Genomic DNA, 21,924 nt, shown 5'->3' with positions numbered 1-21,924 from the left:
TCAAATGTTGGGTGAAATCTGGGTGAGTGAGGAGTCAGGGTCAAGCGTGCAGTGCTCTGGGCTGAGGCTCGCCACATTGGCACTGCTGCCCTGCTCTGGACCACTGTCCTCACGGTCAGACCCTGAATGTCTAGCCTGGAGAAGTGCCAGCGTTGGCTAGGTGGGCCCTGACTGCAGGTCAGGGTGTCCCTAGCGGATTCTGGGACCAGACGCCAAACTGCTTTCCCCTTGTGCTGGAAGCAGCCAGCCTGCGCTGCGGTGCCTTTGGCACCTCTCTGCCGCTTCGGGGCAGGTTGGAGGGGGCGTTTCCCAGCCCTGGGCTCTGCTCTGTTCCCAGGGGTGCCCTGGCCCAAGAGGAACACGTGCTCCGTGGGTGCATGCGGCCCTGGGTGTGGGTGGCTCCACCCTCCTGAGACAGCTGTGTGCTGGTGGTCCTGAGGGACGCAGGCACTCCGTGTCCAAGCAGCCCGCTGCCTTGGGGTTTCCTGCTGGGCACCTGTGCGCGGCCGTGCGGTGAGTGAGTGAGTGAGCCGGCAGCCTGGGAGGAGGGTGGCGGTGGCCTGGCACTTGAGACCCCAGCGTGTGCCTGCTCTCGCTGCGTGCAGAGCGTCTCCTTTGGGAAGTGATGGGAACAGCCTAGTCTCTGGGAAAACTGCCCGGATACTGGCTCTGCTCAGGCACGTTCTCAGGAAGGTCTGATCCTTAGTGGCTGGGGCCGGGGGAAGCAGGTAAGTTACAAGCTCAGCGGCTGGATCATTGCTGTTTCCAGGGTCTTGTCATTAGTGACCTTGAGCCCTTAGCTGTTCCGTTTTCCTCTCAGAGTGGCCTGTGACTTAACCTGGACTGGAGGCTGTTCCTTCATTGCAGGGTCTCAGGCGCTCAGCCTGCGTTGCCTTCTTTTCCCATGTTAACCCATTTTTTCTCCTTGCAGCTTGGCATTTTTCTTTCAGGGTTTTTTCAGAATTACAGTCTACTGATTGTATGTACATAGCTGGTTATTATCAGATGTACAGTTTTAAAAATTGAATCTAAGTATAGATTTTATTTGTGAACCTATTTATTCTCATTCCTAAAAAAACAGAACTCATGTCATCTAAATGCGTTTTTCTTTTTTTCTTTTTTTTTTAATAAGATCTTAGAAAACTCTCGCCTGGAAGTGGCTGGCCCTGAGCTTTATGTCTCTGGGGTGGAAGTGGGTGGGGAGGGCTGGTCGTGGGTTAGAAGAGGTGTCAACAGAACAGGTCTCCGTGCTCATGCCCTGAAGGAATCCTTGGGGAAGAGGCTGCGTCTGCAGCTCATTGGGTGGGGGGCAGCTCACCGCTCTCTGAGCCCCACCAGCCATGGCCCTGCTTCAGGGAAGGAGGGAAGTGGCCAGCAGCACCACCATTGCAGGTGGTGCCCAAGGGGAGGGCAGTGCCCTGCCAGGAGGGGGTGGCCGGCCCTTGTGGGGCTCCTGCCGTGAGAAACCCAGAAGAACCGGGCCCCAGGGTGCACGGGGTGTGCTGAGCCGGGGCCGGTCCTGCCCGGCAGATGTCGGACAGGCGCGAGGGCTGGCTGAGGGCGGAGCCGTCCGAGGAGGGGGCGCCCCTTTGTTGCCGGGAAGACAGGTGGGCTGTGCCTGCTGTGCGTCCAGTCCTGGATGTCTTTCCGACAGTGCATGCTGAAGAAGGTGGTGGTATTTGGAAATTTATACTGCGCTTATTCAGAGTCAGGGTTTTTCCCTTCCTGTCAAGTGTATTATTTTCTTTGAGTAGCCATATATTTCTCAAATTAGTGTTCAGCATTGACTCTGAGTCAAGTTTTTTTTGGCTACACCCTGCAGCATACAGGATTTTAGTTCCCCAAACAGGGATCATACCTGTGCCCCCTGCAGTGGAAACGCAGAGTCCCCACTATTGGACCACCAGGGAAGTCCCCTGAATCAAGTTTTTAATGACACAGATGTTTTCAGATCCTTTCAGTTTGCTTGACCAACCTACACAGCATATTAAAAAGCAGAAACATTACTTTGTCAACAAAGGTCCGTCTAGTCAAAACTATGGTTTTTCCAGTAGTCATGTATAGATGTGAGAGTTGGACTATAAAGAAAGCTGAGTGCCGAAGAATTGATGATTTTGAACTGTGGTGTTCGAGAAGACTCTTGAGAGTCCCTTGGACTGCAAGGAGATCCAACCAGTCCATCCTTAAAGAAATCAGTCCGAATATTTATTGGAAGGACTGATGTTGACGCTGAAACTCCAATAGTTTGGGCACCTGATGCGAAGAGCTGACTCATTTGAAAAGACCCTGATGCTGGGAAAGATTGAGGGCAGGAGGAGAAGGGGACGACAGAGGATGAGATGGTTGGATGGCGTCACCGACTCAATGGACATGAGTTTGAGTGAACTCCAGGAGTTGGTGATGGACAGGGAGGCCTGGCGTGCTGCGGTCTATGGGGCTGCAAAGAGTCAGACACAACTGAGCAATTGAACTGAACTGATCAAAATAACCTTCAAAACAAACTTACTTTTAAAATAAACTTGATTTTTGGAATAAGTTTAGGTGTATAGAAAAGTTGCAAACACAATGTGGAGTTCCTGTAATACCCATCATCCCACTTTCCCGGATGTTAGCATGTACACAGCCCGGCCACATCTGTCAAAACTGAGCTCTAACCCTGCCAACACACTGTGACTATGCGGCAGACCTGCTGGGCTTTCCTCAGTTTCCCCCACCGTCCTCTTTCTGTCCCAGGACCCCACCCAGGGTACCACATTGCGTCTGGCTGTCACGTCTCCAGGGTCCTCTCTGCTCTATGATGGCCTCTCAGTCTTGTCTTATTTGTCATGCACCTGATGCTTTTGAAGAGGACCGCTCAGGTATTTCATGGACTGTCTTGCAATTTGAATTTGTGTGATATCTTTTGGTGATGAAACTGGGGTTCTGAGCTAAGGAAGAATTCCAAGGACGTCAGGTATGCCTGGTATGACCTGTCACGTGTCACTGGCAAGGTGATAAGTGGTTCTGAGTGATTGGAGTCAGGCCTGTGGCCCTGCTCTGCTCTGCGGTCCTTGCTGATGGTGTGTCCCAGGATGACCACAGTATTTCACTTGGGGAGGGACCTTCCTGCTCACCCAGTCAGATCTTCTGGTTTCCAGATGAAGACAGTTGGGACTTGGAGGGCTTCTGACATGTATCGGGTTAGGACTGGCAGGGGGTCCGGGTGCTTTGCCTGCTCTGGCCTCTTTCTGTGGGCTGGGCACTCCCAGGACTCTGCCAGGACAGAGCTGTTTCCGGGTGCTGAGTGAACCCAAACCCACTGACAGAAACGGTTCCTCCTGGGGGAGGCCCGTGTCCTGCGGGAGTGTCTGAAGGTTGCCGTGTGTGATCTAATTAGTGCTCTGGTCCTGTGTGCTCAGTCTCTCTGTGCCTTCTTTGCAGATAAGAAGCTAGTCCTGTATTACCTGGGCTTCATGAAAGTAGGTGGTCAGCTGCGATATGTTCTTCTTTGGCTCTTTTCTTGCCCATGAAGCTAGAGTGTTATTATTGTCTGAAGATCTTGAGTCAAGATTGACTTGTGGGCTGTTAACTCTGAGACTCTTAGATTGAACCAAGAACAGAGCTTGGAGTTTCTTCAGCAGATCTCTGAAGATAGGTATTTTCAGGAAAATCATGAGTTGGTTTTGTTTTCTCACCCATCTATGGATTTCCCCTCCAACCTCTTCTCTACATGACCACAGCGAAAACAAGACTGTTACAAAGGTAAGAATTGGTAGAAGGAATGATGAGGAAAGCACTTTGAAGAAAATGAGGGAGCCGGCTCCTGGCCGCCCGCAGGGAGGCCTGAGGGTATTGCAGGCCGTCCCCAGGACTCCGGGGGGCTGGATGCTGTCTAGGTGTTGGAAGTGGGCTAAGAGAAGGTGGGACAGAGACTGGCCGGCTTGCCTGCCCTTCCTTCCTTCCTCCTCCTGTCTTTGTTTCTGGTAACTGAACTCTCAGTTGGTGATCAGTGGAGGTGTGGATGAATGTCATGCTAGACAGAGTCGGTCTTTCTCTGCATGCTGAAGCTGTGAAGCTTTGCTGTGGGAGTTGGCTGTTCACAGTGGGACAAAGTCTCTCTGTCTCAGTTGGTCATTATTGTTCCCAATAAGACGCTCTTTATTCAGAATTTGTAGATAAAGGCCCTGGAAAGGAAAGCATCTGTTAGAGGAGCCTTTTCAGGTATCAGGAGAGGCAGTCTCAGTTAGAAATAAGCTGAGTGAGTTGACACTGCTGGAAGGGCGTTCCTGCCGGATGATGTTTATATATATGGCCAGTGGCATTCTGGGGGTTGGTTGGGTTTTATTTTCTATTTCAAAGAGAGAGAAGCTTTAGAGGATTAAAAAACAAGTCTAAACACATTAATCTGGCTTTTTTTTTCAACAGGATAATCTGTTAGGGCTCTTAGAACAGTTACCAGTGTCAGTGTGGTTGTCTGTTTATAATGGAGGATAAACAGTACCAGGGCCTTTTGGGGATGTCCCCACAGCCCCTCTGCTGCTCTCAAGGACCCCGCACCTTGCCGAGGGAGGCGCACGAGCCGTGGGCCGGCGTGGACAGTGCAGTCCCCACTGAGGTTGAAGGACACAGGAGAGGGCAGAGCTCGTGGGCCAGGTCAGCCAGGGGAAGGTGGCGGGGCTGCCGGAGCGGTCAGAGGCGTGGGCAGTGCCTAGGGTCCCAGCCCAGCAGAGGGGAAGGAGGCTGAAGAGGGGGCTTGGGAGGGCTGGGACCCTGGAGGACAGTCTCATCTCACTGACAGTGCCCGTGTGCTCTAGATTTCATTTTAGCGTTTGATCTTTTACTCTTGGAGGCCGAGCGAGGTTTCCTCTAAGGAACTGGGTTGGGAGCTAGAAAGCAGGAAAGAGGAGCCCCAGGCCTGGCTCTTCTGGGCAGGAGGGGAGACAGCTCTGTGCTGCTGGCCTCACCATATATATCACTTAACTTTCAAGATGCTCTGCTTTGGACCAAGTTAGGTATCACTTAGTTTCCCAAACTAGATTGTGGAAAAACGTTAGCTGAATGGGTTTAATTCCCAAGAGAAGATTCATTTGTAAGTGGTATAAGTGTGACTTGAGTTTAGAAGCTCAGTTTTGCTGCTTAGTTGTCAAGTTTAATATATCATATTATTTTAACAAAACAGAAGGCAAGAGCTTGTTGATATTATTGTTTATTGATTACTAATAGATTTTAGTGAGTAAAGCTTTTATACACATTCTTTCTAGATTTCATTCACGTCATTTGGCTGTGAGACAGAATCTTAAGTACCTGGATGGGCTTCCCTGGTGGCTCAGATGGTAAAGAATCTGCCTGCAATGCAGGAGACCTGAGTTTGATCCCGGGGTTGAGAAGATCCCCTGGAGAAGGGAATGGCTATCCACTCCAGTATTCTTGCCTGGAGAACTTCCTGCGCAGAGGAACCTGGCGGGCTGAAGTCCGTGGGGTCACAAAGAGTCGGACACTACTAACACACACACAGTTACCTTTGAAGTGCTGCCGTTTTTCTGATACAGCTCTGGGATGACAGACTTCGAAAAGCAAAAGTAGGATTTCCATGCTGGGCCCCCACGGGTGGTTAATGATTTCTTCCTCACATAAAAGGTATCTAAAAGATACCAACATTCATCCGCACATTAGCCAATGCTTTTATACATCACGTGTCTTTTCTGAATGAATGAACTGATGGACCTGGAAGGAAGTTCAGGCAGTCTGTGGGCCCCATGTGGTATCACCTGTGTCTGTTGACCTCGTGGCCCCTGTGGTTGGTGTGCCATTGACAGGGTCCCTTGGAGGTCCCCACTACCTCGAGTCCCTGCATCTGCTGACCCTCCTTGGGTGGATTCCATCCCTTGCAACTGTCCAGGTTTATAGTTACAGGGAACTGACTGGAAGATCTGTCTTTCCTTCACTCAGAGGTCATCACTGTTTCCTTTCTGTATTTTTGTTTACTTATTTTAGGCAGCTCCGTGTCTTTATCACTGGGTGCAGGCTTTCTCTAGTTGTGGAGAGCAGGCTACTGTCTAGTTGTGGTGCTCAGACTTCTTGTTGCAGTGGCTTCTCTTGTTGTGGAGCCCGGGCCCTAGGTACGGGGGCTTCCGTAGTTGCAGGTGCCGGGCTCTAGAGCACCGGCTTGGCAGTTGTGGCACATGGGCTTAGGTGCCCTGCGGCATGTGGGATCTCCCCAGACCAGGGATCAAACCGGTGTCTCCTGCATTGCAAGGCGGATTCTTAACCACTGGACCACCAGGGAAGCCCCTCCTTCATGTATTTTTTAAAAAATCAATTGGGACTCTTACTGTATATCTGAGACAGTTTTGTCTCCTATTTTCATTGAGTGTTTTGCGTGAACCGCTTGCAGTGGCTGTGTGATGCTCCCCTCTGTCGGTGAACCGTGAGCAGCCATTGTTCTTTTGATGGACATTTACATAGGCTGTTTCCAGCTGTTTGGAGTAATTTCTTAATAAATGCTTTCATAGTATAAATCTTAGTATGAATTTGTTGCAGCTAAATTCAGTGTGACAGAAGTTGTCAGAAGGACTTGAGCCCAAGGCGAGTTGTGGAGTGGAGTGGTCACTGACTGCTTCCCGGATGGCCCTGCGTGCTTGTTCCCGGCTCACACTGAGCATCAGCTCCCCCCGTCACCGCCCCCCAGCTGGGCAGGGCCGAGGCAGTGTGCATCTGGCTTCACTGCTGGGCTTGGGACCCAGACGAGGGCCTGGTCTGTGCCTTAGTCTCTCAGTCTGTAAAGAGGGGTGCCCGTGGTCCTCATGCCCAGAAGTTGTTTTGAGAACTGTGATGCCATGTGTGAAATGCTCAGAGGTGTGTGTTATTAAACAGTAAGTGCTTAATAAAAGTTATTAGAAGTAGAGAAGAATGGCAGTTCATTAATTTCCCTTTAAGTAATGTTATTTAAAGTTGTATTTATAATGGGCGCATATAGAGAATTTGAAACAAACTGGCCCGTGCCTCCACCCTCCTGTAAACACAGCGTTTTGTTGAGCTCTTAGAAGCCCCCTAAGTGGTCCTGCTGATTATAATCTCCCTTCACCTGCCCAGAAGTCACCCGCATCCTGATGCTCACCTTAATCAAGTTCATGGCTTGTAAAGTGTACCTGTATGCAGTTTCAGAGTATGGCAGGGAAGTGAGAAGGGCAAAGAGATCCTGTATTTCAGTGTTTTGTGGTATATACAAAGTTAACGTTGGAGGTGCCCGTTTAGCACAATTCAGGGACAGCGTTTGCTGAGTCTTATGGTCTATTAGACTTTACTGGTGGCTCAGGTGGTAAAGCAGCCTGCCATGCAGGAGACCTGAGTTCAAATCCTGGGTTGGGAAGATCCCCTGGAGAAGGGAATGGCTGCCCACTCCAGTATTCTGGCCTGGAGAATCCATGGACAGAGGAGCCTGGTGGGCTGCAATCCATGGGTTGCTCTGTTAAGCCTGAGGACTGGACTTCATTCAGGCAGCTGGTAGCCATGACCTTGTGTTCCTTCTCCTGCCTCTGGCTGGGTGAGAAGGTCCAAGGGGCTGGAGAAGGGAGGAGGGGGATGGATTAAGTGGCCACCCTTGGAGATCACCCACACGCTTCCCCCTTGGCTCGTGTCCTGTCTCCACCCTGGACTGCAAGGAGATCAAACCAGCCTATCTTAATGGAAATCAGTCCTGAATATTCATTGGAAGGACTGATGTTGAAGCTGAAACTCCAATACTTTGGCCACCTGATGTGAAGAACTGACTCATTGGAAAAGACCCTGATGCTGGGAAAGATTGAAGGCGGGAGGAGAAGGGGGCGACAGGATGAGACGGTTAGATGGCATCACCGACTTGATGGACATGAGATTGAGTAGACTCCGGGAGTTGGTGATAGACAGGGGGGCCTGGCGTGCTACAGTCCATAGGGTCGCAGAGTTGGACACAACTGAGCGGCTGAACTGAACTGAACTCTCTCTACCCTGCACCATGGAACAGCAGAATGTCTTACTCAGGTGTTCATTGAGATCCAGTCAGCCATCCACCCGGAGTTCCTCGGGGTCGTTCCCTGCTGGTCAGGAGTGGTGGCATTTTGCTGTGTGTCACGCTGCACACGCTCATTGGTGACCGAGGTGTCCTGTGGGCCAGCTCCCAGTCTGCCTGTTCTTGGAGGCTCCCGTGGGTGGAGTGGGCGGCCGCCAGTGTTCTCGGCGCGCGCAGATGGGCACCCAGGCCCCGCAGTCCAGCCTCAGCAGTGGCCGTGTCTTGTCTGCCCTGTGGACACAAGACATGCCCTTCCCAGAGTGCCTTTGAGCTCCTGTCTGTCGTGGGCACCCAGCAGCCCTCAAGGAGCGGGTTAGTGTTCTTGACCTCTCTTTACAGAGCAGTGAACAGTGGCTCAGAGAGTGGGGCTCAGCCCTGGTTACCCCTGATCTCAGCGAGCTCGCCGGGGGTCCTCGGCTTGGCTCCTTCCCTCTGGCTCCTCGTGGTGGGGTCTGGGCGGGGCTGGGGGGTTGTGGTTGCTGTGTCCGCCTCTGCCAGGTTCTCTGCGCTGGGCCCAGCTTTGTGGGATTTCTTGAGCTGCGAGGAGGTTCTTACCAGAGTGTTCTTTGCCAGTGAGCACTCCTGACTGGAGAGCAGGGTCCCTTTGGGGCCGAGCTGCTTGGCTGGGGGGGGCAGTCCACCGCCACCCTCGTGCAGCACCGGGAGGGAGGTGCCCCTCTCTTCGGCGCGTTGGCTGTGCCTGGCAAGGCCTTCCGGAGTGTCGCCTCACGCGGCACCAGGGAGGCCTGTTGAGTTTGGGATCCTTTCTCTCGCTGACTGAAGCCTTAGACAGCAGGACGGTATCCTGACCATAGAAGGCCTGGCTGTGATCCTGATTCCGGAGCTCAGCCATCCTGTATCATCTTGTCTGCCTCGCAGTTAGAGCTGGGCCTCTTCATTCAGTACATTGTTAATTCAGGTTTACTCACAGAAAAGGGAATAGTATTTGGAAAGGGGATGAGCTTCATTTTGGTCTTGGAGGGTTTATTTTATGATCTGATGACCCTTGGTTGAGAAAACTGTGTGTCTTCTGTGTTCTTTAATCATAAAACTGCTAATAGCATGCTCCGTCTGAGTCGGCTTGAGTGCTTTGTGTAGATTAACTCATTAAATCCTCCTGCAAGCCTGGAAGTTCTGGTTCTCCTTATCCCTGCTATTAGGTGAAGAGTCTGAGCCGCAGAGAGGTGACCTAACACGTTCAAGGTCAGATGGCTAGTGAGGAGCGGAGCTGGGGTCTGGCCTGGCAGAGTGCAGCTTTGAACAGTTTGGAGGTAACTTTTCTTCTTGTACCTGTAACTTGTTTGTCTGAGGTAGTGACTATTAATACGTGAGAGGTTTGGGTGGTTTAGTTAGTCATGGTTAAGCGTCTGGGACAGTTTACTGTTGTGATATCATGGAGTTAGTTTCTTCCTCAGCAGGTCTGTAGGTAGAAATTTGGAACTCCTCGGAGCCAAGACACTTTGAAAGCATCTAGTTGCGATTGCTTCAGTATGGGGTGTGGGGTGTGTAGGCCCCTAGGTTTGAGTCCTTGGCTGCGGTGTGGAGTGACAGGCTCCCCCCTCAGGCTGAAAGACTGACTCTCATCACGCCAACCATGAGTCTAGCTTCAGACTTCCGAGCTTGTTCTTCATGTGAAATTCTTGCTTAATGTGCACTTTATCCTTTCTAAAGAGATAAAGATACAGAGATGAGAAAGAAAGATCCAAAGGGATCCGAGGAACTTCAGGCAACCCCGCTCCCCTGCGTCCCCTCCCCTGCCTCCTGGTGCTGACTCAGGTGCTGTTTGCTTTGCTCGTCTTGGTCCCCGGGGCTCAGGTAGGATTGGACACCTGGTCAGCGCTAAGTGAATATCTGTTAGGATGAACAGATAAGTCACTTTCCATTGTAAAGTTTTTTGTGTTCTTTTTTTTTAATAATTTTATTCGTTTTTGGCTGCGCTGGGTCTTCAGTGCCGCTGGGGCTTTTCTCTGGCTGCGGCGAGCGGGGCCTGCTCTCTTGTTGCGGAGCACGGGCTTCTCACTGCGGTGGGCTCTCGTTGCGGAGCGTGGCTCTAGCGCGTGCGCACTTCAGCAGGTGTGGCATGCGGGTGCTGGAGCGCAGACTCAGTAGTTGTGGCACATGGGCTTAGCTGCTCTGCAGCGTGTGGGAGCTCCCCAGGTCAGGATCGACCCTGTGTCTCCTGCATTGGCCGGCGGATTCTTCACCACTGAGCCGCTAGGGAAGCCCCATTGTAAAGTGTGTTAAACTACGTTTCAAAATGGAGGAGGCGAAACCATGAGTCTCTCGTCCTGACACAACTTCTCTGCACGCTTGCCATGGTGCCTGCAGCTGGTGCGTGGTCGCCCGCTCCGCTTCCTCCTCTGCCCGGCGCAGTCCCGTCCTGCTGCCAGGTAATTAAGGTCTGGGGTATGCTTTAAAAACACATGGCTCTGTATTTTAAAAACCAGCTTCCGTTCACCCAGCGGTTGGTCTCCTAAGGATTAGGGAAGTCGTTGCCTGCAACTTGGGAAGAGGTGCCCTGTCTGGTGTAAGAGACTTGATGGAAGCTGGAAAAGAAACCTGTGGGTCATTGTTTTCCTTTCCTCCAAATTCATTTGCATTTTCATCTATTTGTCAATCAAATAGTTGTCACATTTAGCAGTTCTGAATGTGGGATACTGGGTTTGTTTTTCAGTGTTTGTTTGTTTATTTGACTTGTGGGGTGGAGGGGCGGGTTTAGTTGCGGTGTGTGGGATCTAGTTCTCTGACCAGAGATGGAACCTGGGCCCCTGTACTGGAAGTGTGGAGGCTCAGCCCCTGGACTACCAGGGAAGTCCCTGGATTCTGGATATTTCGATGCTCATATTTTCCTAAACTCCCTTAGTGGTTGATAGTGTCATTAAATTAAACCTTGATGTGTTTTTGTGGATATGAAAATTAATTCATCTCAAATTAATTTTTCCTTTAGAGTTTCTACCTCTTAAGAGGAGACTGCTGAATTCAGTCCTCAAAGAAATTGAAAATCCTATGTTCTTATATACACATCGCTGTAAAACTAAGTGTACAGAAAACGCCCAGTTTATGGACGATGCTTTTCCAAGTTCGCTTGGAAGTCGGTTTTTTGAGGCTTGGGCGTGTCTTCTGTTAGGGATGCTCATGTGCTGTCCTGGGCCTGCCCAGAAACGGTGGGCCCTCGGGTGCCACCTGCTAACTCGGTCACGTGACCCGGTGATGGTGCAGGACGCGGTGTGTGTTGGGCGGTGTGACCGCGTCTCCAGAGACATCACAGGTGCTGGATGTTGGTGGCACCAGCTCTTCAGGCTAAGTTCAGTTGAGAACAGCCGTCCGTCCTTGTCCGCCGTGGAACAGAGCCACAGGCTCCACTTAGTGCATTTCCAGAAGCCAAAGAGAGGAGCAGAGGGGTCCCGTCCTGTGTGGGTTAGAGGGTGCTGGTTCCGGGAAGTGGGGGAGTGGGGGTGGGGTTGCAGCCCCTGGCAGGGGCTCCAGCGTTCCCTCAGTGGGAGGTGCTTCACTCAGGGTGCGCCGTGTGTGTCAGGAAGGCCTGCAGTCACGACTTGTGACGCTGCGCTCTCAGGACCCGGTGGAGAGCTGTGTTCTTGAGGACTTGTGACCAGGGCGGAGGAGGCTGGGGGACAGGGTGCTGGAGCTTTAAATTGCTCCTGAGACTTACATTTCAGAAGCTGTTGAGTAACCAGATGTATTTGTTTACCATAATTTTGGGTCACCAAGTGGGTGGCGGGCCGATGGGGCTGTGTTGGATGGGAGTGGCTCACCCGAGGCCCTGGGCGCCCTGGGCAGTGCTGTCTCCACCGGGCGCAGGGCCTGTGGGCTGGGAGGAGGTCCTCATGAGCCTGACCCCCGCCCCGGGCCAGAGCTGGAGAGAGTCCTCCAGACCTCAGTGAGGACTCTCAGAGTTCCTTCTCAGTAGCTTAATTATCACCTCGAAATGTTACAAAATCAACCCTTTAGAGTAACAGTGGTAGTACAGATAAACATTTGGACTTTTCACACTGGGCGAGGGCTTTCTTCGTAGGCTTATTCATTTTACAGTTGATGCTTTTAAAATGCTTTAAAAGGTAACATTGCGATCATCATTTTACTGCCGAATTGAAACTGTTCATTAAAACATACCCATACCAGTGAGTTATGACTTCAGGGAGAGAAAGCAGGAGCCCTGAGCTGTCCCTGTGAACAGCGCTCCGTCAGCGCGGCCCTGAGAGGCAGTCTCGCGCTGAGGCACGTCGCTGGGGCACTGTGGCTGAGGCAGGAAGGAAGTTGCAAAATTCCACGAAGGAGAAAGGCTGGCAGTGACAGGTCCCTGTGTCACCATGCCCGTGGTGCTGGCGCAGAGCGGGAGCTTCTGGGACGCGTCCACAGCGGCCGTGGTCTGGTGGCCGGCATCTGCTGCCCAGGGCTGATGTGTGACCCCACAGTGGGGTTCGCCCGGCATCAGACTCGGGTGCAGGAGGCGCTTGGACCCTACGGGAAACCCCATCTCAGGCTTCCCCCTTGAGGTTTGAGGTGCCCAGAGGGTGCCAGATGTGGCCAGAGGAGGGGGTTTCAGGGATCCTGAGGTCTTGCCTGGCATCCAGAGGTCCTGTCTGGAGGTGGCCCGTCCCGAGGGTCAAGCGGACAACTGTGAGTCTAGAGCCGCTCTGCCCCCGGGCCTTTGCATTCTCCAGTCCTCTCCCTGAAGTTTCCCCGCCTCCTCAGGTCTTTGTCAGAGGTCACCTTCCCAGTGGGGGTGCCTCTGGCCGTTACATTTGTACCCCTCCTGTCTTCCTTCCCTGCTGTATTTTCTCAGGGATTTATCACCATTTGGGACACTGGGTTTTACCTGGCTTTTGTTTTTTGGGGGTCAGCCTGCCTCCACTAGAACATGGGCCTCCTGAGGGCATGGGCTCAGTTCTTTGCTGTATCTCCAGTGCCTAGGGCAGTGCATGGTGCAGAGTAGGTGCTCAGTGAATGTTTGTTAATGAAGTAGATAAAACTGTTTAAAAAAATATCATTTATTCAACTGCTCCAGGTATTAGTTGTGGATCTTTGTTGCAGCATGCAGGATCTTTAGTTTTGGCATACTGATTCTTAGTTGCAGCATGTGGAATCTAGTTCCCTGACCCGGGATCGATCCCGGGCCCCCTGCATAGGGAGTACTCTGTCTTAGCCACTGGCTCACCAGGGAAGTCCCTGAAACTGTGTGGTCTTGAGGACACTGCATTTACCTTAAGTCCCTGAAGCGCCTGTGAAGTGCTAGTGGTGGCCCTGCTGTTTCTTATGAAGCCTGTGGGGGAGAAAAGCAGGTGTGTGTGTGTGTCTGTGTATTACATCATCTATTACTGCCATTTCAGAATGACTGGGTTTTCTTTCTGACTCATAAAGGCCGCTGAATCTGAATTTTGAGTCTCAAACATTAGAGGAAAGTGAAACTCTACCTGTGTGACGCGTGGTTAGTTACTTTTGCATCTTGCTTTGTGTGTGTGTCTCCCTGCAAGCCGTCACAGCACCCCTGAGCCACTGTCAGCCTCCTGGGACCTGCGGCAGCGCTCCCCCCTCCTCCCTGCTCCCTCTAGCTTGCTCCCCCAGCCCCTCACTGCCACCCCCCGGCCCCCCAAACGCTTCCACCTGTGCCCAGCTGCCCGCACATTCTCCTCGGTGAGTTCTGGGTGTGAACCCGGGTCTGTCACTCCGTCTCCCTTAGGATGTGGCTTCCTAGAGGTAGGGACCACGTCTGCCTGGGCCTGTGCTAGCAGTGGCCATGTTCGTTGAGTCTTTGGGTTAATAATGTGGTTCATTTACCTCCTTTAAGAAACAGTGATGAGCAGAACGAGTGCGTATATTTTTATGAAATAACAGGTGGTGTTGGAGAAGAGGGTGTCCTCACGGAAGTCACTGAGGCGCGGTCAGCGGGCTGCGATCGCCGTCTCCGAGCTCGTTCGGGGGTGAGGGCGCAGATGTTCGGGGGCGGTGGCAGGCTTCTGGTGTTTGAGGCCGGGACGGTGCTTCTGTCCGGGCGAGGCGGCTGGTGTGTGTACAGACCCGGCATCCTGTTCCCGCCCCGCAGCCTGGCCCCGGGGTCACCTTTCCACCCGCCGGCAGCTCCAGCGCACACAGTTTCTCTGCTCCGACTCCAGTCAAGCCTTCTGCTTCAGTGCCCACCAGACTGAAGTGGGCGCAGCTTAGCTCTGGCTCCAGAACCTTCTGCAGCTGTCCAGAGCATGCCTACAGTTGCAGCCAGCTTCCAATGACAGAAGACTTACTAGTTTATGTTAATTTATGTGGTGTGTGTCCTTCAAGAGTGGCCTGTCAGCTCCTGCCTTCAAACCTCTCATTGAAGTTGTGCTTTGGGTCTGGGAGCTTGCCAGAGTTCAGTGCTTGTGAGAATAAGCGTCAGCCTCAAGGGCCTTGATGTTTACTGGTGGGAAAACCCTGGGCTCCAGCCTTTGTCTCGTGACCAGCTTGCGGGGGATACAGGTGGCCGGAGCGTCTTCCAAGGCACTCACTGTGGACCGGTGTTGAGGAGGACCTGAGCGGATTTCTCCAGCACGACCGTCTGCTCCTTCCCTTGTCGTTGCCCGGCCAGGGGCGCTCCGTGTCACAGGTCTGGAGGCAGGTCCAGCTCTACCGAGATGGCTTGATCTTCAGCACGCCTCGTGATTTCTGTGTGTCCACCAGAAGTGCTGCCGCCTGGAGGGAGGCTGCGTGTGGGGTCTGTGTCGCTGAGGTCAGGAGCAGACCTCTGTGTTCTGTGCTCTCCTTCGAGAACCTGTTCTGGAGAAACTGCTCTGATGGAGAGGAAGCACTCAGGAGCATGTCCGCGTCAGCTAGAGTCTCATTAGACACACCTGTCTTTGTCTTTGGAGGCTGCCTCCGTGGGCTGGACGCGTGTTCATTTCGCATCCAGGAGGCTGCAGCTGAAGAGTGCGACCCTTGACAGGTGTTCCTGAAGCCGGCAGAAGCCGCGTTTGCCGTGTGAGCCTCCCCGGGCTGCCTGACACCAGGGCCGCCTGTCCTTGCTCTAGCTGGTTCGAGGGTGGTCATCCCGCCAGGTATTGTCCCCGTGCGTGCAGACGCCCCGGGCCCGCCACCGCACCCCGCCTCCAGCTCCTCGCCTTGGGGCTGTCCCTCGCCTGGGCTGAGACCCCATGTGCAACCCACGTGGGCACCGTTGCTGGAATAGTCACTGGGTCCAGAAGCATGTCTGTAAAATTACCTTTTTCAGGTTCATGAATCTACTCGTCACGTTTTGTTATCTAAAAACTTCATGTTTGAGATTTTACTCAGTAGTTCATGTGTCAGTTTTGAATCAAAAGCAGCATTTGCCACTGTCCAGTGCATTTCCCGTTGTCTCCTGGAGCCTTGCTTGGCGGGAGGTGGGCGCTGAGGTGAGGTCAGTAACCAGGCGGGACCCGTGGTGCTCCCCCTGCCCCCCTCCCGTTGGGCAGCAGTGACCCCGCTGGGGGTGTGAGCAGCCAGTCTGAAGCAGTGCCTGGGGTGGCGCTGCTGGAGTGCCGGCTCCTTCCTCCCCCATCTCGTGGAGTCCTTTGGGTCCCACAGCCCTGCTGTGCCTCAGTCCTGGGCCTGAGAGTTTGCACTGGGGATGACCCGCGGGCACAGGGAGCGCTTACGCCTTGGCTGTGTCTGGGAAGCCCGTGAGGTGCTCGGTGCCCTACTGGGCACAGCCTGGGGTCATCAGGCCCCTGGCCTGGATGCTGAGCACAGCCCGGGCCTGTCTTGGTTCCTGATGGACCTCGGCATGGTGACTGTGACCTCCTCCCTACTTCCCACTGCCCTAGAGGACAGAAAGTACCAGCTGATATCCAGGGGAAGCTACTGAATTTGATTACGCTTCTATTAGCTTCCCTGGTGGCTCAGGGGTAAAGAACCTGTCTGCAGTGCAGCAGACACAGGCAACATGGGTTCGATCCGTAGGTCAGGAAGATCCCCTGGAGGAGGGCATGGCAACCCACTCCAGTATACTTGCCTGGAGAATCCCGGGGACAGAGGAGCCTGGCGGACTATAGTCCATGGTGTCACAAAGGGTCGCACACGACTGAGCCAGCTAAACACTTCTGTTAAAGATTGTATGCTTTGTTTATAGGGACAAACCCTTAAGGTACTGGCTGAACCACAGAGCTGAGTCCAGCCCTCGGGACCTCTCCCGAGATGGAGGGTTTATGAGGTGCGTCAGGCCCACTAGACTTCCTGTGAGCCTCAGTGTGTCCACGGAGACGGCAGTTTTCCAGAAGGAACCGGTCGCCTCGGGCTCCCATTCCAGCTAGAGAGCCCGCACTGCTGGTCACGTTTGTGCTGTCGGCCGCATTTAAAAAAGCAGGTTCTCTTAGATAGTCTTTACAAAGCTTGTTAGTCACAGTCTCCTAGTGTTTCATTGATTCTGTGCGTTGAGTTGATTCCTTCATATTTGTGTACCTTGCCTGAAGTGAAAATGAAGCCTGCCCATCCCAGCTGGGGTGCAGCTCTGGAGCTGGCGTGTGGTGTGTCTTCTGGGGTGACCTGCCTGAGCCAGCCTTCGCTGGCCTGGCCTGCCCCACCGGGGACGGCCCAGGCTCCTGCCTTCCTTGCCATCCGCTGCCTCACTTCTCCTCCTCTGTGCTCATCACGTTCGGGTCACAGGAGGTTCCATCTAGATGTGTTTCTTACTTGCTTGGCTTTTGTGCATCTTAAGATGAGCGTCTGTCTCCATCAGCTTTTCTCTTGTGGTTGAGCTGTCGCACTCTGCACACTGTTGGTTACTGTGCCCGCCGGTCCAGCCTTTTTTGGTGCACTTCCTGTAGGACTCTGGCTTCTTTATAGTTCCCTGCATCTCTCTTCCCTGTATTAATGGAGAGAGAAAATTTTTATCTAGCGTTTCTGAACAGTTTGAGCAAACTCAGGGAGATGGTGGACAGGGAAGCCCACGTGCTTCATTTCAGGGGGTTGCAAAGAGTCAGACACAACTGAGTGACTGAAAAACAACAATATACATATAAGAAACAACTTTGGCCACACTCCTTTACGTGTTTAAATTAATAAAATTAAGTGTTCAGTTGTCTTCAGCTTGCTTTTGTGTTACCGTGTTGATGTACTTCTTACCACCTACCTGTGTGTGTTGTTGCAGTCTTGATTTTCCCCAGTTTCAGCTTATTCTTAGTGGCTGTACTTAGGTTTGCAGGGACACAGCGTGGCCAGTAACAACCCCTACAGGCCAGCTTCCCTGCCTTTTCCTCCTACACAGACAGCCTCCTTTTCAGACGTAGCAGAGGATTACAGCCCATGTTGACAGCCTTCTTCCTGTTCCAAGATGTGGAGCCAAGTGCTCTCCTGGGTCTTTTAAAGGGCAGGACTGTTAGGAACAAATCTGGGTGCTCTGAGTTCATTCCGTGTTGTTCCACAACAGTCTGGTGATGAGTAGGCCCATGATGTTACTGCTGGAATGCTTTAGGCTCAGACTGGAAAGGCTTTTCTTTTTAATGGTTGTGGGCACAACTTTTGTGTATTTCCGATTTAACTTCGACACTATCTAAAAATCCTTCCTTAATGGCCATCTAAATTTTAACTGTACGTCCGTCCACCTCTCGTGAGTGTTTTTGTGTATCCCACTGGTGAGAGTTCTGTCGTCACTTTGTTGACGGTCACCGTGTCGCTGTCCAGAACCATCTTAGTAGCAGCACGGGTTCATGGTCCCAGCCACCGCTGTACAGGTCGGCTTGTCCTGTGTGGGTTGGCATAGTCCTGCCAGCCTCTGGTGTCTCTGTGTTGTAAGCATACTTCATCGTCCTTCTTATCTAATAATTCATCCTCCCAGCCTCTCGCCATAGTTAAAAATGTGTGCCGCGGTCTCTGGGGCTCTCGCTTGCATTTGAGACACACATTTTCACAACTCTGAGCTACTTGAGTTTTTTTGGTGCCTATTCTTGTGTTAAAAAACAGTCTTGATGGTTTATGGATTCGAATGAGATCTTATATATAAATTTATGTAGTCATTTGTGATACAGCTATTTTTATAACAGCTTATTGAGATATTCATATACTGTATAATCCACCCATTTAAAATGTGTAATTCAGTGGTTTTAGTGTATTTATGAGGTTATATGTCTCCACTTTCCAATTCCAGGACATCCTCATCATTCCACAAAGAAACCCCTGACCATCAGCAGCCACTCTGTTCTCCCCTCCTGCCAGCCGCTGACAACCACCAATTTTCCTTTCTTTGTAGATCTGCCTCATCTGGACATTTCATACAGATGGAATCACACAATATGTGGCTTTTGTGTCAGGCCCTTTTCACATCCCATAGTGTTTGCATGTTCATCTGGTTTGTAGAGTATATCAGTACTTCCTTTTTATGGCTGGGTATTCAGTTTTTTTTATAGCTGCAGTGCATTTTGTTTATTCATTTATCTGTGGATTGTCCTTTCCAACCCTTTTAGTTATCTATAATGCTGCTGTCAACATGCTTGTACAAGATTTGTGTGGACCTGTGTTTTCATTTCTAGGAGTGGGATTGCTCAGTTGTATGGTACCTGTTTCCTTTTGAGGAACTGTTGTAATGTTTTCTGATGTGGTTGCCCCGTTTGACATCCTACCAGCAGTGTGAGGGTTCCAACTTCTGTGTGTCTCCATCAACACTTGTTATCTCTTTGATCCTGGTATGTGTGAAATGGAATCTCACTGTGGCTTTGACTTGCATTTCTGTAGTAGCTAATGATGGTGAACCTCTTTTCAGGTACTTTTTGGCCATTTGTATGGTTTTTTCCTTGGAGAAGTGTTTACTCAGATTTGTTGACTGTTTTTAAATTGTGTTTTGTTTCGTTTTTAATTGAATTGTTTGAGTTCTTTATATAGTCTGAATACAAGTCCGTTATCAGATAGATGATTTGTAAATATTTTCTTCCATTCTTTGGGTGGTTCTTTGCCTTTGAAGCACAGAAGTTTTAAATTTTGATCAAGTCCCTTTGATCTGTTTCTTCTTTTGTTCCTGTGCTTTTGGTTTCATATCTAAGAAACCATTGCCAAGATCATAAAGATTTACTCCTATATTTTCTTCTAAGAGTTTTCTAGTTTTATTTCTTGCGTGTAAATCTTTGATCCATTTGAGTTAAATTTTGATGTGGGAAAGGCAGCCACCTTTGTTTTTCTGCGTGTGGATATCCAGTACCATTGGCAGAAAAAGGCTTTTTCCCCTTGAAGGGTCTTGGCACCCTTGTCAAAGATTGGCCATAGACTTAGGAGTTTATTTCTAGACTGTTCCATTCCCCAGTGTGTGTATCATTATACAGTACCACACTGTCTTGATTACTATAGCTCTGTAATGAATTTGGAAATCAGGTAGTGTGAGTCCTCCAGTTTTGTTCTTTTTTTTTTGAGATTGTTTGGCTATTCTGGATTCCTTGAATTGCCGTAAGAATTTTAGAATCATCTTGTCAGTTTCTGCAAGGAAGCCGGCTTCTTTTAATAGGGATTGCAAATTTTAAAAACCTTGTTAGGTTTTTAAATTTATTTAAATAACTAAAAAAACATACATCTCTTTAATTGATTTGGAGGTAACTTGGGTGTGCAGTGAGCATTTTGGCTCTGAATCAGTTACTTTTTCAAGATGTTAAGCATTATTCCACTGCTGTTCTTTCTGAGCGGCTCATTCTTCTCCATCAGCTGTGCCTTGCATGCGCAGCAGCAGCTCTTGGACTCTTCTTTGCGTTCGGTCACGCTCCGTGTTCCGGGACTGCTAGGTGCCCGCCCTGTCCAGCTGTGGGACACAGTCTGAAGCTGCCCTTTCTGTACAAGCCCTGGTGCCTTCTGTGCATCTCGCCTGGTATCATGTGTGGGTGGGTGAGCAGGGAGGGGTTCTGGGATGGGAGACCCTGAGGTCATAGGGTTTGGACCAGCTTGCTCTGTGACGGGCCACAGAAGGCGTTAAGGCTAGGCCCTGTGGTGGGAAGGCCAGCTGAGCAGGGCTGGGGGCGCCGGGGGCGTACGCGGTGCTGAGGGAGAGGGTGCGGGCGGGGGGTCTGTGGGCACGCAGACGGGACAGGGCGAGGTTTCAGCGGGACGAGACTTCTGAGTAGAGGGCCACAGCCTGGGCTGCACGTCCGAGCGCCGGACGGCCTGCCCTGTGCTTGGTGGGGGCTCAGCGACATCTAGACTTGAGTTCATACGTTCAGAAAAGTGAGCCGCCTTGAACCTTACCTCTTTTTTCCTGTGTCCCCCAGTATGACACGGTTCCCATTCAGTCCAGCGTGGTGTTATGCTCCTGCCCATCCCCATCAATGGTGAGGACCCAGACTGAGTCCAGCACGGCCCCCGGCGTTCCCAGCGGGGGGAGCAGGCAGGGCCCCGCCATGGACGGCACCGCGGCCCAGCCCCGGGCGAGCGCCAGCGCTCTGCAGCACGCCGCGCAGCCCCCGCAGCCCCGGAAGAAACGGCCCGAGGACTTCAAGTTCGGGAAGATTCTCGGCGAAGGCTCGTTTTCAACAGTGAGTACACGCCGCTGCCGTTTGTCGGATGAGGGTGTTTTCCTTGGGAGCACTGGCCTTTCTCGGGATGCGGAGCTGGGCGCCGAGATGCTGTGGTGGCGCTCCACCCCAGAAGAGTGTCTCGGGCCCCTTGGGGACTCGTCTCCTGTAGTGAAGGTGACTTGGGGCTGGTTGCCACCAGGCAGATCAGATGGTTAAAATATCGAAGCTGTGATTTTTGTAGGTGAAAGCTTTAAAAGGCATTTCATGATCTTGTTTTTAATTTTCTAAAGAAATTTTATTCTTGTCAGGCATTGGCAACTGACATTTCATATCATTGTGTCCTATTGGCAAGACCCTGGGAGTTTTCCTTAGATTGAACCTCAGTATTGGTGTCAGTGTCTGTTCACAGTTGTTGGGAGACATTCAGTTCAGTTCAGTCACTCAGTTGTGTCCAACGCTTTGCGACCCCATAGATTGCAGCACGCCAGGCCTCCCTGTCCATCACCAACTCCCAGATTTACTCAAAGTCATGTCCATCGAGTTGGTGATGCCATCCTACTATCTCATCCTCTGTCGTCCCCTTCTCCTCCCACCTTCAATCTTTCCCAGCATCAGGGTCTTTTCAGACGGGAAACATTGAACAACCTTTATTATTTCTGCTGTTTTTAAAATGTATGTAAAAAGTACACACTTGATGTTTGCTCGAGTTGCAACCCACGACCTGCTAGCTTCCAGATCTCTGTGTCCTCAGCTTCATGAACAGAAGCATTATCACAGTACTGTTGAGTCACACTTGCGGTACACTCTTTTTGTTTCCTGAGAGAGTTGACCTGTCTTGTCGTATTTTTCCTCTTCAAGCAAAGATATGAAGGTGCAAAGCTGCTGTTTGCTGAGGAGGAGGCCTTATGAGCTGTGGTGGGGCGGGAGGCTCGCTGCAGGCACAGGGAGGCCAGAACCGCGGTCCCCCGGCTGGCGTGGGGTCTTGTCTCCTGTGCCTTCAGGAGAGACAGGCTCCTGCCGCCCGCCCTGGTCTCCTGACGGCAGCAGAGATCCTGAATAATGAGACTTCCCTGCCTGGCCTTTCTGTGAAGAAACCTTGTATGAAATTTGTTTTCCTTTTCTCTTTTTCCATTTGTGAAATATTTCAAAATACAAAGAACATGACATACTACAGCTCACCCATGTTCCCAATATCATTTTAATTGTTAACCTTTGCTCCATTTACATTTTTAATTTAGATTTTTTTTATTGGCAGTATTTAAGTTATGGAAGAATTGGGTCCTCATGATAAAAACCTTCAACTTTGAGGATCAGCCCCAGTAGCTCTGGTACTCACAGGTTCTTTCAGAAAGAGAAAAACTGTTTTGGAAAGAACCTTGGGTGTTTTGCAGTTACTTGCATGAGTCCAGTAAAAGAAGCAGTGTTCTTTGCTTCTCTCAGCTGTCC

The 21,924-nt window shown here is 51.4% G+C and overlaps 1 protein-coding gene across 1 annotated transcript in view; it reads left to right on the top strand.

The window, feature by feature from the left end:
- PDPK1 (3-phosphoinositide dependent protein kinase 1) overlaps positions 1–21,924 on the top strand; it is a 62,914-nt gene that overhangs the window by 5,517 nt on the left and 35,473 nt on the right. Inside the window, exon 2 of the mRNA XM_043454780.1 lies at positions 20,233–20,496. Within this exon, the coding sequence (XP_043310715.1) occupies positions 20,233–20,496 (264 nt within the window). The remainder of the gene's footprint in view (positions 1–20,232; positions 20,497–21,924) is intronic.

This window comes from Cervus canadensis, chromosome 32, assembly GCF_019320065.1.
Source record: "Cervus canadensis isolate Bull #8, Minnesota chromosome 32, ASM1932006v1, whole genome shotgun sequence".
NCBI classification, from domain to species: domain Eukaryota; kingdom Metazoa; phylum Chordata; class Mammalia; order Artiodactyla; family Cervidae; genus Cervus; species Cervus canadensis.
The sequence above is the reverse complement of the archived record's forward strand: the minus strand, read 5'-3'. Positions and strand labels throughout refer to the sequence as shown.